The sequence below is a fragment of the Xyrauchen texanus genome, chromosome 11, assembly GCF_025860055.1.
Source record: "Xyrauchen texanus isolate HMW12.3.18 chromosome 11, RBS_HiC_50CHRs, whole genome shotgun sequence".
Classification (NCBI taxonomy): Eukaryota; Metazoa; Chordata; class Actinopteri; order Cypriniformes; family Catostomidae; genus Xyrauchen; species Xyrauchen texanus.
In genome coordinates this window covers 45,158,598-45,172,582 of record NC_068286.1, presented here as the reverse complement: position 1 = coordinate 45,172,582, position 13,985 = coordinate 45,158,598, and the positions used below count along the sequence as shown (strand labels likewise).

Sequence of the window (13,985 nt, the reverse complement as noted above, 5' to 3'; positions counted from 1 at the left end):
TTACAGTTTGCCAGAACCTCTTTCAGGCTGACCAAAAGTCCTTCTCCATGGCCTTCCCAAACTCCTCCCACACCCGTGTTTTCACTTCCACATTCGCTGCACCTGCAGTCCTTCTGGTGTGCCAGTACCTGTCAGCTGAGTCTGGAGTTGGCTAACCAGTTCCGAAAAGCCTCCTTTAGCCTGAAGTCTTCCTTTACCCCCAGTGTCCACCAGCAGGTTGGGTTGCCGCCATGATAGGCACCAAAAACCTTCCTTACACAACTCATGGCAGCTGCCTCTGCGATGGAGGCATTAAACAGGTTCCACTCAGACTCCATGTCTCCAGCCTCCTCTGGAATGTGGGAGAAGCTCCTCCGGAGATGGTGGTTAAAGATCCTACGGACCGGGTCTCCGCAGAATTTGAAGCACTTAAAAGTCATCTCACAAAAAGTGTGCATTACAGTTGCCATGCATTTTGGTTTGTGAAACCTGATGCCATAGTTCCCCACCCTGTTGGTCAACACAATAGCCCAATTGCTGATCTAATATATCTAATAAGATGAATACAGACAAACACACCAGCCTATTTGCCAGTCAACACAGTTACCTAACAATGTACATGGATAGTAACCAGGGGCCATATTGTAGAAATAGCACCCCCCCCCAGGGCCCCACCTAGGGTCTCCATGAAGGCCAGATACTCTGAGCTGCAGTTTGATACATAGGCACAGACCACAGTCAGAGCTTTCCCCCCTGAAACAAAAAGACGCATTGATAGCTCTTCGTCTGGCTTCTCGCCTGGGACCAATTTGCAGAGGGAGACCCTACCAGGAGCCAAAGCTCTAGACAACACAGCTCCCAGAGCCAATGGGGCAATCAACATTATGCCATAAATGCGGTCAATTGAGCTTAACTTGTATTGAACCCATAATTTCCTTTAAGTTAAGATCTGAAAAGTAAATGAGATCCTAACTAAATCGTCATGGTTACTACACTGTTGCAGGTGACCTGTCTTGGGCTTGTCCGCTTTCAATGTGTCTTACGTTTTTACAGAGTCAGCACCCTTGTTGTTGTGACCAAACGCCAGTCATTGAGTCACATAGGGGCTGTTGACAGGAGAAGTTTCTGAAGCACGTTTCTATTGAGTTTCCTCCAATACTGTTCCATGCCAGAGTTGCATAAAGTTAATGTCTTTATTTATAAAAAAAAAAGGGTTAAAAGGAAAAACAGTTGATTAACAGTTCCACTCACATGTAAATATAATCCATTTAACACAATCTCATGAAATCGGTTACCATGATCTCATGAATAAGATCCTCCAAAAATGGTTATGCTTTCCCGCCAACAACCCCTTACATCCTCTTCCTCTGTGATCACCTCTATAGCACCTGCTATGCCCAGGTATAAGCGCCATCCAGTGTCCAACAATGGAATTACTAGAGTTAATACATTTTTGAAGGACAATTCTGTAAAATGTATGACTCAAAATTCTTCTTCATGTTTTTGCAGTTAAAGAAGAGCTCAATTAAATTTTCTTTTGGTTGGTATTTAAAGATGTATTATTTAAAGACTGACTGCAGACCAACGCGGCTGCCGCTCAAGCAAATATCAATTATAATTTTTCTTTTATCTTCTGCTGCAGCTGCTTTGAGACGCACCCGGATTAACTAGAAAATCATGTCTGTGACGACATGGTACAGTATGTATTTTCCCAGATCAGTCAGTCTTTTTCCCAGAGAAAAAAGATTCAGAAAGAAATCTCAGTATAGACTATTATTTCTTTAGATGGGGATAATTTTAGATACAATTAAATTAAATTGAATTGACAAATTGAAAATTAAGTCAAATAAAAACTAAATTAAAATTCAAAACATAATAATCTTGGTTGTAATGACTAATGCAGCTTTCACTTTCTTTAGTCTATGTTTGAGTGGAGGGGAAAGCAACAAATAATTGACATGTCAACAGAAAGCAAGTTGAAGTGTTGAAGGCCAGTTTTGTCTTCATATATCTAAAGCATATGCTTTCATTCTGAAACCACTTTGAAGTTTGTTCTGCAGGATACTAATCATAAAATATTTGAGGTGTTTTTTGTTACATTTATATTGACAATTGTGTTTTCTTAGTTGTGAAGGTAAAAAGAAGCTTAAAATATTGATGTTGAGTTTATGGTTACAGTTTTAATTCAGATTCATTCGGACTCAGACTAGACTCAGACTCGGCCTGTTAAGGTCTCAGTCTTGAGTCCGACTCAACTTGGATTCGATTGTTTAAAGACTCGAACTTAACTCAGACTTGATTGTTTAAAGACTCGGACTCAACTCAGACTTGATTGTTTAAAGACTCGGACTCAACTCAGACTCGATTGTTTAAAGACTCAGACTCAATTCGGAAACAATTGTTTAAAGATTCGGACTCAAATCGGACTTGAGTGTTTAAAGACTCGGATTCAACTCGGTCTTGATTGTTTAAAGACTCGGACTCAACTCAGACTCGATTGTTTAAAGACTCAGACTCAACTCAGACTCGATTGTTTAAAGACTCAGACTCGATTGTTTAAAGACTCAGACTCAACTCGGAATCGATTGTTTAAAGACTCAGACTCAACTCGGACTTGATTGTTTAAAGACTCGTACTCAACTCGGACTCGATTGTTTAAAGACTCGGACTCAACTCGGACTTGATTGTTTAAAGACTCGGACTCAACTCGGACTCGATTGTTTAAAGACTCGGACTCAACTCAGACTCGATTGTTTAAAGACTCGGACTCAACTCAGACTCGATTGTTTAAAGACTTGGACTCAACTCGAACTCGATTTATTGAAGACTCAGACTCAACTCGGACTCAATTTATTAAAGACTTGGACTCAACTCGGACTCGATTGTTTAAACACTCTGACTCAACTCGGACTCGATTGTTTAAACACTCAGACTCAACTCGGACTCGATTGTTTAAAGACTCGGACTCAACTCAGACTCGATTGTTTAAAGACTTGGACTCAACTCGAACTCGATTTATTGAAGACTCAGACTCAACTCGGACTCGATTTATTAAAGACTTGGTCTCAACTCGGACTCGATTGTTTAAACACTTGGACTCAAAATACACAGAAAATACTTGAACTTTATACTGTTTTTTATTTTCATTTGAACAAATATTACATTTCCTTAATATAATCATTAATGTAAAATTATTAATTTATTGCCCTACCTTTTCTGAAGCGGCGCATTAATGGTGTTGTTACGTGGCACATGTTTCTTTTCTCAGCACTGTTCAGGGTGCACCGATCACAGTCGTTTGTTAGATTATTTATAATTATTTCTTAGAGATTACAGAGGCGGCCATGGATATCCATTGGTATCTTATGTCCAATCCTTGAAATTAGTAGATTTAAACAAGCATACTTTTTGTGTACAAAATTTTTCCAGTAAAAAAGTCAAAAATGTCCTGAGTTTTACATGCAGCCCAATGGAGGATTCTACATTTTCGACCAGTAAGCACCGTATTGAGGAAGACACCTTAAAATTTGAACGACTGTATCAGAGATGCAGAATTTTATGATGCTGGTATAACTCCCAATAAATGTTTTATTTTGCACATCTGAGAAGAGCATCAGGATTAGAAAGTAATGTTTTGTCAATAAATTAAAGCATCTGTGATAAAGTCATTAATTGTAGGCTAAGCCTAAAGCCTGCTTTGTTCAGGAGGCCTACTGTTTCATATAAAAATGCAAGTACATATAAATAAGCAATATGAGAAATTATTATGTGGGAGTGAGGTGAGTTGTCTATTCTCATAATTTTGTTAATTTTGTAAATTGTTAATTTACCCTTTGTTTAGATTTCCATTTTTAATGGTGTATACAAACTTTTACAGAAAGACAACATTTTATTTTTGACCCATTAATCTTAGGTTTATTGCATCGCATATCACTGCATATTATCCACCGTTCAGCTCTAGTGATCAGTTCTTTAGATTTTATTTTTTTTAAGGCTAATTTTTAATATGGTGGGCCAGATAAGTAAGAAATGAGACTTAATAATGTTATTTTGCCAATATTACAAGGCTGACTTTCTCGCATTTTCTTAATACCATCATTTTGAATATTATCCTTGCTGTATTTCCGTGCCAACTTTCAAACCAAACCTACGCCCTTACACAGCAATGAACTAAGACAAACAGAGCCCAATTAGCAGTCAAAACAAAACCCTTATGAATCCTCTATCTCTGTTATCTTCACACAACAGTTGAAATTGTCTGTAAATGCACAGAGTTTGCACCTGTTTTCTATCAGTCTGGAAATGTTTATTATTTATTACACACATGTAGTTGTCTTTTTGTGTGCATGTACTGTAAGACCCTGTGACATTATTATTTGAGCAAGAATATTTGAAGACATGTCAGACAATGATTTTTGCAGTTACTTATTTTACTGCACTACAATTCCCTCAATCTACAAAACTATTTAAATTAGCTGTGCTTTTACTCTTTAAAAATGAGTGTGAAGCACACTGCTATGCACAACGACCGTGCACCATGTCTTATCCAATTTTCACAAGACTACAAATCCTAAGCACAATTTTTGTGCCAGCGCAAAGAGTAAGTGGGCTTGGGTGGGAGTGTTTGCACTATCTGTGGGTGTTTGCACACAAACTTTGGATGGAGTGTATGTTAATGAAGTGGCGCAAAGTATAATTAATATTTAGAGAAATAGGTAATTAGTTCCACATCTGTTTTCAGCACAAGGTCTAAACTCAGTTCCTTTTTTTGCAGTTTGGAGATTCCACCAACAAGTGGTAATAAAGTTAATGTCCAAACTCTAATTATGTCCCTGACAATCACTGTTGTAGCTGTTTTATGAAAAAAAAAAAAAAATATATATATATATATATATATATATATATATATATATATATATATATATATATATATCAAATGCTTTTCACTGGAGATGTATTATATGTCCATTTCTTTTATTTTTACTTCACTCTAAAATCTCACTATCAGTTGTTCTGATGAGCATCTCTGTTCATCTGTCCTCTCCTTTCAGTTCCTCATGAACATTCCTAGAATGCTGGAGTCACTTTAAAGCATAAGATCACCAGCTCGCTTTACTGTTTATTCTCCAAAGAACCAAGTTTTAAATCACACATACAGCCTATATTACCCTTGTGCGTCAACTTAAAAAGTTACTCAGAGGTCCTTAGAGGACAAAAATGTCCGCTTCAAAAAAACTGCCATAATAATGTTACTTTCAGTTAGTTAATTTTTATAACCAACATCAGTTCTGATCATAACTACAAAATATTCAATAATTTTCAGGATATTAACCATTTAAATGCCAGTTTGTTTACATAATGCCACTGTTGTTTTTGACAAACACACACACACACACACACACACACACACACACACACGCACGCACGCACGCACGCACGCACACAAATTTCTCAATATACATGTACAAAACACACTCTGACATCCATACCAACACACCCACACAATTTTAGCTGCATCATTTATTCAATTAGCCCACAGTGCTCTATAATACAGCAAACAGAAAATAGGGGAAAAGCATGTATTTGCTCCATAGGCTAAACATGAGAAAAGGCGCTATCTGGTGACAAATGTAAAAAATATATAATTTTGAAGCCAGGGCTCCAGAATGAAAGCATAATATCATAGAATTAATAGTTTTATGCTTTAATGGCACTGGAATGATCAAATATTGCAGTTTTATTAGGTTTCAATAGGGACATTTTTTGTCCTGAAGGTCCTGAGTGTGACTATTTTGTGTACAGTGTAGGGCCTATTATAGATATAGTCTTTGGGTGTGTAAACTGGATTTCAAAAGCACAGAGAGTAACAGTAAACTCAGTAAACAGTACATTTAAAACGGCATTTTATCTATTAAAAATGAGGTCAATGTGAAGACGTTGTTACAGACGTGTAGAGTTTAAATGTTTAAAAATCGTATTTGCAATGCACTTTTCAATTCTGATTTAAGCAGCTGTGAGTCAAGTGGGCTAGATACTTTCTCCACTTATTTTTTTATTGAAGAAATTATCTAGTCAAAGCACAGTGATTACTTTTTTAACCAAGTGATTCTTCATGATGACTCTGAAAACACTGGTAGCTTCCAGAATCTCCCGATGGCGGAACAATCTATTGCCGGAGGGTCTCAAACAACTTTCCCCCCTCTTTTCTCTCTTGTCTTTTCCTTGTCTTTTACCGACACCCTATAAATATACACAAAGCTTCACTTGGGGTGTTAATATGTGTCCCAGCCGCGCTTACAAAATATAATATGCTCGTGCATATAAACGGACACCCCTCTAGTCTGAATGAATGGAATATGACCGATCGGATATATATAAACTCCAGCTCATTCGGTTTCACGTGCAGCGCCTTTCAACTGTAGGTGGAGTGACACTCGCAACATTTTGCTATCATGGAGTGGAAACCGATGGAAATAAACCCTGAGGTTTAACATTGTTTCATGATTAGCTTCGCTTGCAGATTTATGTAATGTGCCTACTTTCGCTCGTTTGCTCTGGACTGCTCATGGCCGACATGTTTGTTTGTATTGATTTCAGGTGCTGAATAAGGTACGTTTGCTGAGTCATACTCTGAGATGATGATGATGATGATGATGAGGATGAGACTGTCTGCCGGGCAGGTCTGGGGCATCTGGGCGTGGGATGGTCATGGACCCGACTGAAATGAAAGGGCGTGGTCTTTTCCACTGTCACCTGCTATACATGAAAACGATATGCATGATTGTTAGGCTACAGCAGGGGTGTAGATTACAGGGGGGGATGGGGGAAGGTAACCCCCTCAATAATCAAAACAAGCAAGTACAACCCCCCTACTGTTTATACCATGATCAAAGGAAACATGGGTAAATGCACCACCCCTACCCCCTACTTTTAATGATCTTAAAAGTAGGCTATATTGTTGGTAAGGATTTAGGACCGCTTTTGTTTGTTTGTAGGTCCTGAGTAAGTTGGGCGTGGGTGCAAGTTGGCGTTTTGTGGATGTTTTGTGTCTGGAGGATGAGTCTTTGTCAGGGGTGCCCTCGCCCTGCTGTGCCATGATGCTGCTCTTCCCTTTAACGCAACAGGTACACCCAGCGGGCGTTGTCCTCTCTAAAGCTGCGTTCACACTGCCAGCTAATTTGCCGCTGCGTGTCGCCAGTGGCTAGCGGTTAGGTCGCTAGTGGTGTGTATTGAGAGTCTAAACCGCACTGTTTCTTTACAATTATTAGTATGGTTATTAATATGGTACGTCTATTTACTATATCTGATCATTTATATGGTTTAATTGGCTGTACATGTAATGCATTTTCAAAACAAATTATTTAATAGTTAATTTCACAGGCTATTTGATGATTTAAACCTACTTGGAATCCCCGTGTTCTCCGATACACCTTTCTACGCTTGATTTTTCTTAAATATGTCCCTGTTTGTGGGCAGAGATATATCATATAACACTGGTAAATTGCTAACAGGAAGGATTAGCCTTTCCTCCATCTTTCCGTCACCGTAGGAGCTGAGAGAGCGAAGGCTTAAAGCTGCGTTTACACTGCCAGCGACAAAACTACCTCATCTTATTCATTTTCAATGAGAGCTGGCAACACCAGCAATGGCGATCGGATGTGGGTGTGTCCAGTGATGCGACAAAGTTGAGAAATTGTAAACTTTATGCAAATGAATCGCGACTTTCGGGAGTGACAGCCAATATGATTGAAGATGGTAGAGCTCACGTGATCCTAATATTTTAATAATAATATTTATTGTAAAGAAACCGTGCTGTTTAGACTCCCCACACCACTAGCGACCTAACCGCCAGCCGACATGCAGCGACAAAGTAACTGGCAGTGTGAATGCAGCTTAAGTAGCCTCTATGAGTTAGAAACTGTTATGTGCATTTTAATACTAAATTAAATACTGGAAAATTATAGTATGCATGTGATTTTTATTTTTTATAAAAAAATATATATATTTAAAGTATGTCAAAAGTTTGTCATAATTTAGGATGTTATTGGAATGATAATTAATGCAATTTTGAGTAAAAGTGTATCTTCAGCGCATTCAATTATTAACCATTTACTCTCATGGCATGCACTATAGTCAACTCTTGATGCTGCTTTTTAACCCCCAAACCTCCTCTGTTTATTAGCACGAAGAATTCCGTTCTAAACAGTCTGTTGATGAGGGTAAAGGCGTATATTTCCTGACACAAACCGTGGTCAACTCCTGTGGAACTGTGGGTTTGGTACATGCGGTGGCCAACAATCAGGACAGTATTGATTTTGGTCAGTGTATATTTGCCCCATTATACGCACATATGCTTCTAATCTCTACCAAAGCATTTTTAAGAGATAGTTGGCATGTTTGCAACACTCGAACAGCTGAAGATAAACCAAGATATTCACACTCCTCAACTATGTTTTTCAACCCAATTTTATTAAAGTCAAACTATCATTACTGGTGTGCTTCTGGAACCATGACATTTCTGTCTAGGTATGCAGTTTAGCTTCGTGAGAGCTAGATTCATGATTTCACACTGATTATGTTTCCTCGTGTGTAGACAGTAACTCTGCATTGAAGAAGTTTCTAGAAGCCACCTCCGGGATGTCTGCTGCAGAAAGAGCCAAAGAACTTGAGAAAAATAAGGCGCGTTCTTGAAATTCATTATGCCACTTAAAAACATCAAGTTCATGTTTCAGTATTTATTACATAAAGCACATTTCAGTCTTATGATTTGACTCCTTTTTATATATGAAGTTATTAAAGTAACTATGTATTGGAAATGTATCAAAGATTTGTTTTCTTCTTCAGGCCATCCAGGAAGCTCATGAGGAGGCTGCTGAAGCTGGGCAGTGCCGGGTAAGATGAGATGGACATAGACACACTCAAATGCACTTGAGTAATGCATTGTGAATCACAACTTACTTTTTTTTTCACTCTTTTGCCAATAGCCGGAGGCAGACAAAGTCAACTTCCATTTTATTACATTTGTCAATGTAAAGGGTCAGCTTTATGAGCTGGGTAAGTGTACATGGATTATGGTTTAGTGTTCTATCAAATCAGGTATATATATATATATATATATATATATATATATATATATATATATATATATATATATTTAGCAGAGACTGGGGCTAGTTTTCACACTATTACTCACTCAAGTATTTCTTTTGTAATCTTATTTCTTCCGTTACCCTTGCTACAAAAAAAAAAAAAGCGATTTAACAATTTATGATTAAAACATATTGACACGCTTTGTGGGCTGAGCGGTCACAATTGATCTTGCCGCTAAACCAGTGGCGTAGGTTTGTGAACATTAGGGGATGACGGGAACGGCTCGCCACCATCACAACTGCATTAAGAAATAAAAAACAAATCTGGGCCTCTATCTGAATTAAGTGGTGTGAACTTGTAGTTCAGTCCTCTTGGTCCAGACCAAAAAAGAAAATGATACATTTAGTCCTGGTTCGCTTGGCGTTCACACACCATTTTTAACACCGAATCTAACGATACAAAACCAAAGGCATCTGGAAAATTCAGAACCTGATTGGACCGCTTTTATGACGTATATTTTAGTTTGACGGAACTTGCCGAACTTTCAAAACCATGCTCGCTTCTGGGCTAAATGCGCTTCTATATATATATATATATATATGTATGTATGTATGTGTGTGTATACATGGTGGTGTTTTTACCAGCTGAGAACAAACGAAGAGTTAATAAGATGTGTAAAGGAGTCAAAACAACGCCAGAAATTCCTCTGTTGCACACACAAAGATATGCTGCAAGACAGCTGACGGGCGGTTCCGACGCCTGTACTGAACTGTAATGGGCAACAAAGCTCCTATAATGAGGAGAACCAGGTATGCTTGAAGTCAGTTGGGCAAATAATTCCTGTTATTGGTCCGTTTAGATGTCTTTGGTCCATGTTGCGTTCATGTATCAATCGAACCGCACCAGAGTTCGTTTGGAAGCGCACCGAGACCCACTTTTCAGGCGGTCTCGGTCTGCTTGTTTGGTGCACACAAAGGTTTGGATGGCAGCGTTCACTTGTTCAAATGAACCGCACGAACAGGGCAATCGCACCAGAGTTCGTTTTAATCGAACCAAACCTGCCAAGTGTGAACACAATGACCTATAGGCTCTTTTTAAAATGTAACTATTATGAAGTGCACAATGATTCATTAAACAACAAAAAATGGAAAAGGTAACACAATAAAATATCAGCAAACATTGTAATTCATAAATGGTAGAAATTCATGACATCTAAAAGGCGTGTGACACATTCATGCTTTCTGTTCAACCTGGCATTCATGAAAAATACCTTGGATCCATGAACTCATTTAAAACCTTTGGTAAAAATCTGCCTTCATGATATAGATGATCCTTGCCTTAATGTACAGTATGCCAGTGTGGTTTTGATAATCTGTGCTTGTTTACTCAAGAGCTTTAAGAAAAATATGATGGTGAAAATGTGCTTTGGAGGGTAGAATAAAATTGTTCTTTTTCTTCGAAAAACGAGAACACCCATTTGCTCAGTTGGACGGAGTCCAAATCTTACTACTAAAATATAGCACTTGTGACCACTAGCCCTTGTCCCCCTAATATCTTGGCTGTCACTATGACCAAAGAGACCATTTCTGTACTAATGACTTGGAGTTAAATGAAGTCCTTCCTTTTCAAGTTTTATCAAATTAAAATGTGTGTTTGTTTTTATCAGATGGCAGAATGGAGGGACCTGTGTGTCACGGACCCACAAAAGCAGAAAGCTTTGTCATGGTAAGCATATTTTACTTGCTTGGGCATTTTTTTGGTCTGGAATGTTTCCTTGATGAACTGTTATGGTCTAAACAGTTTATTTTATTGCATTTAAAAACAGTGAGTCCTCTTCCAATGACTGAGTAATGCATGAAATGTATCTCTCTCTCTCTAGGATTCGGTAAAGGTGTGTCGTGAGTTTACTGAGCGTGAGAAAGGGGAAGTGCGTTTCTCTGCTGTGGCTCTCTGCAAAGCCTGAGAGGAGCCAGAGCACAAAGCTGAACCATGAGCAATTCCACAACTCTTCAGTCATTTACCATCCAAAACACAGAAACATTGTGCCTCCCCTTAATATATGCTACACAAACTGCTTGCCTATTTGAAACTGAATTTCTGTCATTTCTAATGCCTTAGGTTTAATTTAATGAAAGAAGTCCTCTCAATATGCAACTCATGCTGTAAACGCCAGTATTATGGTTTATATATTATTATTCAAAGCTTTTGTTGATGTAGGCCTACCTTATTTGGTCTTTTGGGTTTGGGAGGGAGGGTAACATTTAGCAGAACTGTGATGTGAACTCATTGGCTTGTATGTGTGAGTGTGAGAAATAAAGAGAATAAAGCATACCCGTTTTGTTTGTATTGGTTGTGATGCACCATACTGGGATGATCTGACATCATTATTAAGTCAGTATTGTGGACCGTGTAAATGTGTTGTCTTTAGATATTTTCTAACATTAGCAAATACCCCACACGTTATTTTGAGCATGGGATGTGGTTTCTGATACTGGCCCAGATCTCAACTCCTATTCAGTTTTATTAAGGAGGTCTAAAGTACCTTGAGAGAGATATGCAAATAAGTTGTTTTGGTGATTCTATTTCATGCTTGATTGGAATCCTGCAATACCTCTTGGAGATTTATGTAGTCTTAATCATAAACTTCTTTTCTGAACTATGTATAATATATTGCATGATGTAACCAAAGCAACAAATGGCCAAATGGCCAAATTAAACATTTCTCTTTGCATCGTTTTTAGCATGCTAACCGCTAAGCTAACATAGCATCATGCAATTCTTGTGGTTGGCAAAGTATTATATTATTCTGCTAAGCTAAAGTATTCAGTGCAAGAACTCTACATGATTATATCAAAATGTTGAATTTCATTTTATGTATGTATATTGTAATACTGTATTTTACATGATCAACAGACCCCACAAACAACTCTCAATAGGGACAGGATTTTAATGGGGGGCACTAAATGGCTGCATGTTTGAAGGCTGTAGGCCTATATGGAGGTAAGAAGGCATTTATCCTGAGATGCATTCATTTGGTCAGTTTTTAAAGGCAGCAAAGATCTAGCCTTCGATGTCCGGAAATGTTTAACCACTGTATGTGTTTTATACATATTGGTTTAAATTGATGGCCATTAAAATTCCGGAATTGAAGGTTGCATGGATGAGACTGTCTCCCTGCAGTATGGATGCCCTCCAGTTTCGTTCAGCTGAAGTGGGCCATGCTGCTGCAGTTAACCCAGCAATCTTGGAGGCCCTCCAGAGAGCAAAGGCGTGTACTGATTGTTGCTCTATATGTGAAATAGAAAAAGAACCAGTGGTTTGCATTTAATCTTGTGAATGATTTTATGAAAGCTGATGCTCATCAAAAACATCTAAAATGTTTCATTTGACCAAAACACAAGTACCTTGTGCTCATCTATGAATTGACCCTTTAAAAATATCCAGTTAAATAATTTTGGAGAACCTTTTTATCGCTCACCTTCCAGGGATCCTCCCTAACGGAGGATATCAACTCTGCATTACAAAGCCAAAACGCAGTGATTACCCTGAAATAATTTTAACACAGAAAAATAGCTTTAATGCTTCTTGATTGTCCATCTTAATGTGGATTATACAATTTTCACAATCCACTTTCTCTTGAGTCTGAGTATAATTCACAGGACAGATTGTAGTCAAAGAGACTGGATTTCAGTCAACTCCATTTTGACAAAACTGTTAAAAAAACCTCTTTGTTCAGACTCATTTCTAATGAAAATGTTCTCATTTTACAGATAACCCCCTATATTTTAAGAAAGTATTGCAATTATTAATAAATAACATTGCATATGTTTATAATTTTTTGATAAAATTATTATTTTTATTTTTTTAAATAATATTTTTTTACATCTAAAATTTAAAAGCATGCCATTTCAGTACTGTGTCCTCTGTTTTCAAGCAAAAAGTCTTCTTTTATTCCACTGGATGGCAACAAATATTTTTCCTCTATCACCTTCCATCACATTTTACTGATCTGAAATGTAAGTGGTGCTCTAACACATTTTAGCCCTCACCCATAGACAATACTTGTTCTACTGGACTTCATATTTTGTTCAAATTTTTTTTTCTTTTTTTTCTTGACACAACACTGGATTATTCATTCAAGCAAGCTAACAAACAAGTAATTTCTTTAACTCATTTTAAAGCCAGCAACCCAAGGTAAGATTTGATATAAAGTTTGAGGCTATTTGGGGCTTAAAGCTCAGTGGTCAGCACCGAAATATTCATGTTGTGATAATTTTTTACAACCAATTAAAGTCTACAGTCACCCTCCTGAGAGCTTTCATTTGATATATGACTTGTCTATTTAAGTGTGAGGTTAAGGACTTTTAAATGCATTTGAACATTTCTGACACGTAACCTCTAGGTGGGGCCAATTTGCGTCACAAATGTTTTCAGGCCTTATTTTATTAATTTTTGTAATTAAATGGAAAAGAGATTGGGTTCTCTGAAAAGTTCAGATTCTATGCTTTCAAATGATACCACGTATGCTTAATTTATGCATCCAGAGACTTCAGTGTTTTAAGTGTTAAAATGGCTTGCCAAATAGAGTTTAAGAGGTTAAATACATATACTGTACTCAGGGTTATGAGGGTTACTTTTGAAATGTATTCCACTACAGATTACAAAATACATGCCGTAAAATTTTATTTGTAACATATTCCGTTAGATTACTCAAGGTCAGTAATGTATTAGAAATACTTTGGATTACTTCTTCAGTACTGGTAAATTTTTTCTCTTATATTGATTCACATTGCTGTTTCAGTGTGCTAACGTGGCAACCTCCATCACCCCACCACCACCAGTTGAGTCCTGTCATGCACGGGGGTAGGCTCCTCGCCCCTGCCTCCTATCTCCGGCAGGATATGACGGTTCCGAGT

At 37.8% G+C, this 13,985-nt stretch overlaps 1 protein-coding gene across 1 annotated transcript; it reads left to right on the top strand.

Moving 5' to 3' along the window:
- Window positions 1–6,355: 6,355 nt before the first annotated feature.
- Window positions 6,356–11,388, top strand: LOC127652085 (ubiquitin carboxyl-terminal hydrolase isozyme L1-like). Its single transcript, XM_052138148.1, has 9 exons — window positions 6,356–6,464; window positions 6,577–6,588; window positions 6,975–7,103; window positions 8,162–8,297; window positions 8,573–8,658; window positions 8,824–8,871; window positions 8,964–9,033; window positions 10,736–10,794; window positions 10,949–11,388. Exons 1-9 carry the CDS (start codon window positions 6,432–6,434, stop codon window positions 11,030–11,032), a joined length of 657 nt encoding a protein of 218 aa, XP_051994108.1. The 5' UTR covers window positions 6,356–6,431; the 3' UTR covers window positions 11,033–11,388.
- Window positions 11,389–13,985: the final 2,597 nt, after the last annotated feature.

What these genes read in the sequence shown, in the direction of transcription:
- LOC127652085 (XM_052138148.1), top strand. Translation starts at nt 6,432, where the DNA reads ATGGAGTGGAAACCGATGGAAATAAACCCTGAG. An exon ending in TCTTCCCTTTAACGCAACAG is followed by an intron (nt 7,104 to 8,161) that starts GTACACCCAGCG and finishes TCTGTTTATTAG; the next exon opens with CACGAAGAATTCCGTTCTAA. An exon ending in CTGAAGCTGGGCAGTGCCGG is followed by an intron (nt 8,872 to 8,963) that starts GTAAGATGAGAT and finishes TTTTGCCAATAG; the next exon opens with CCGGAGGCAGACAAAGTCAA.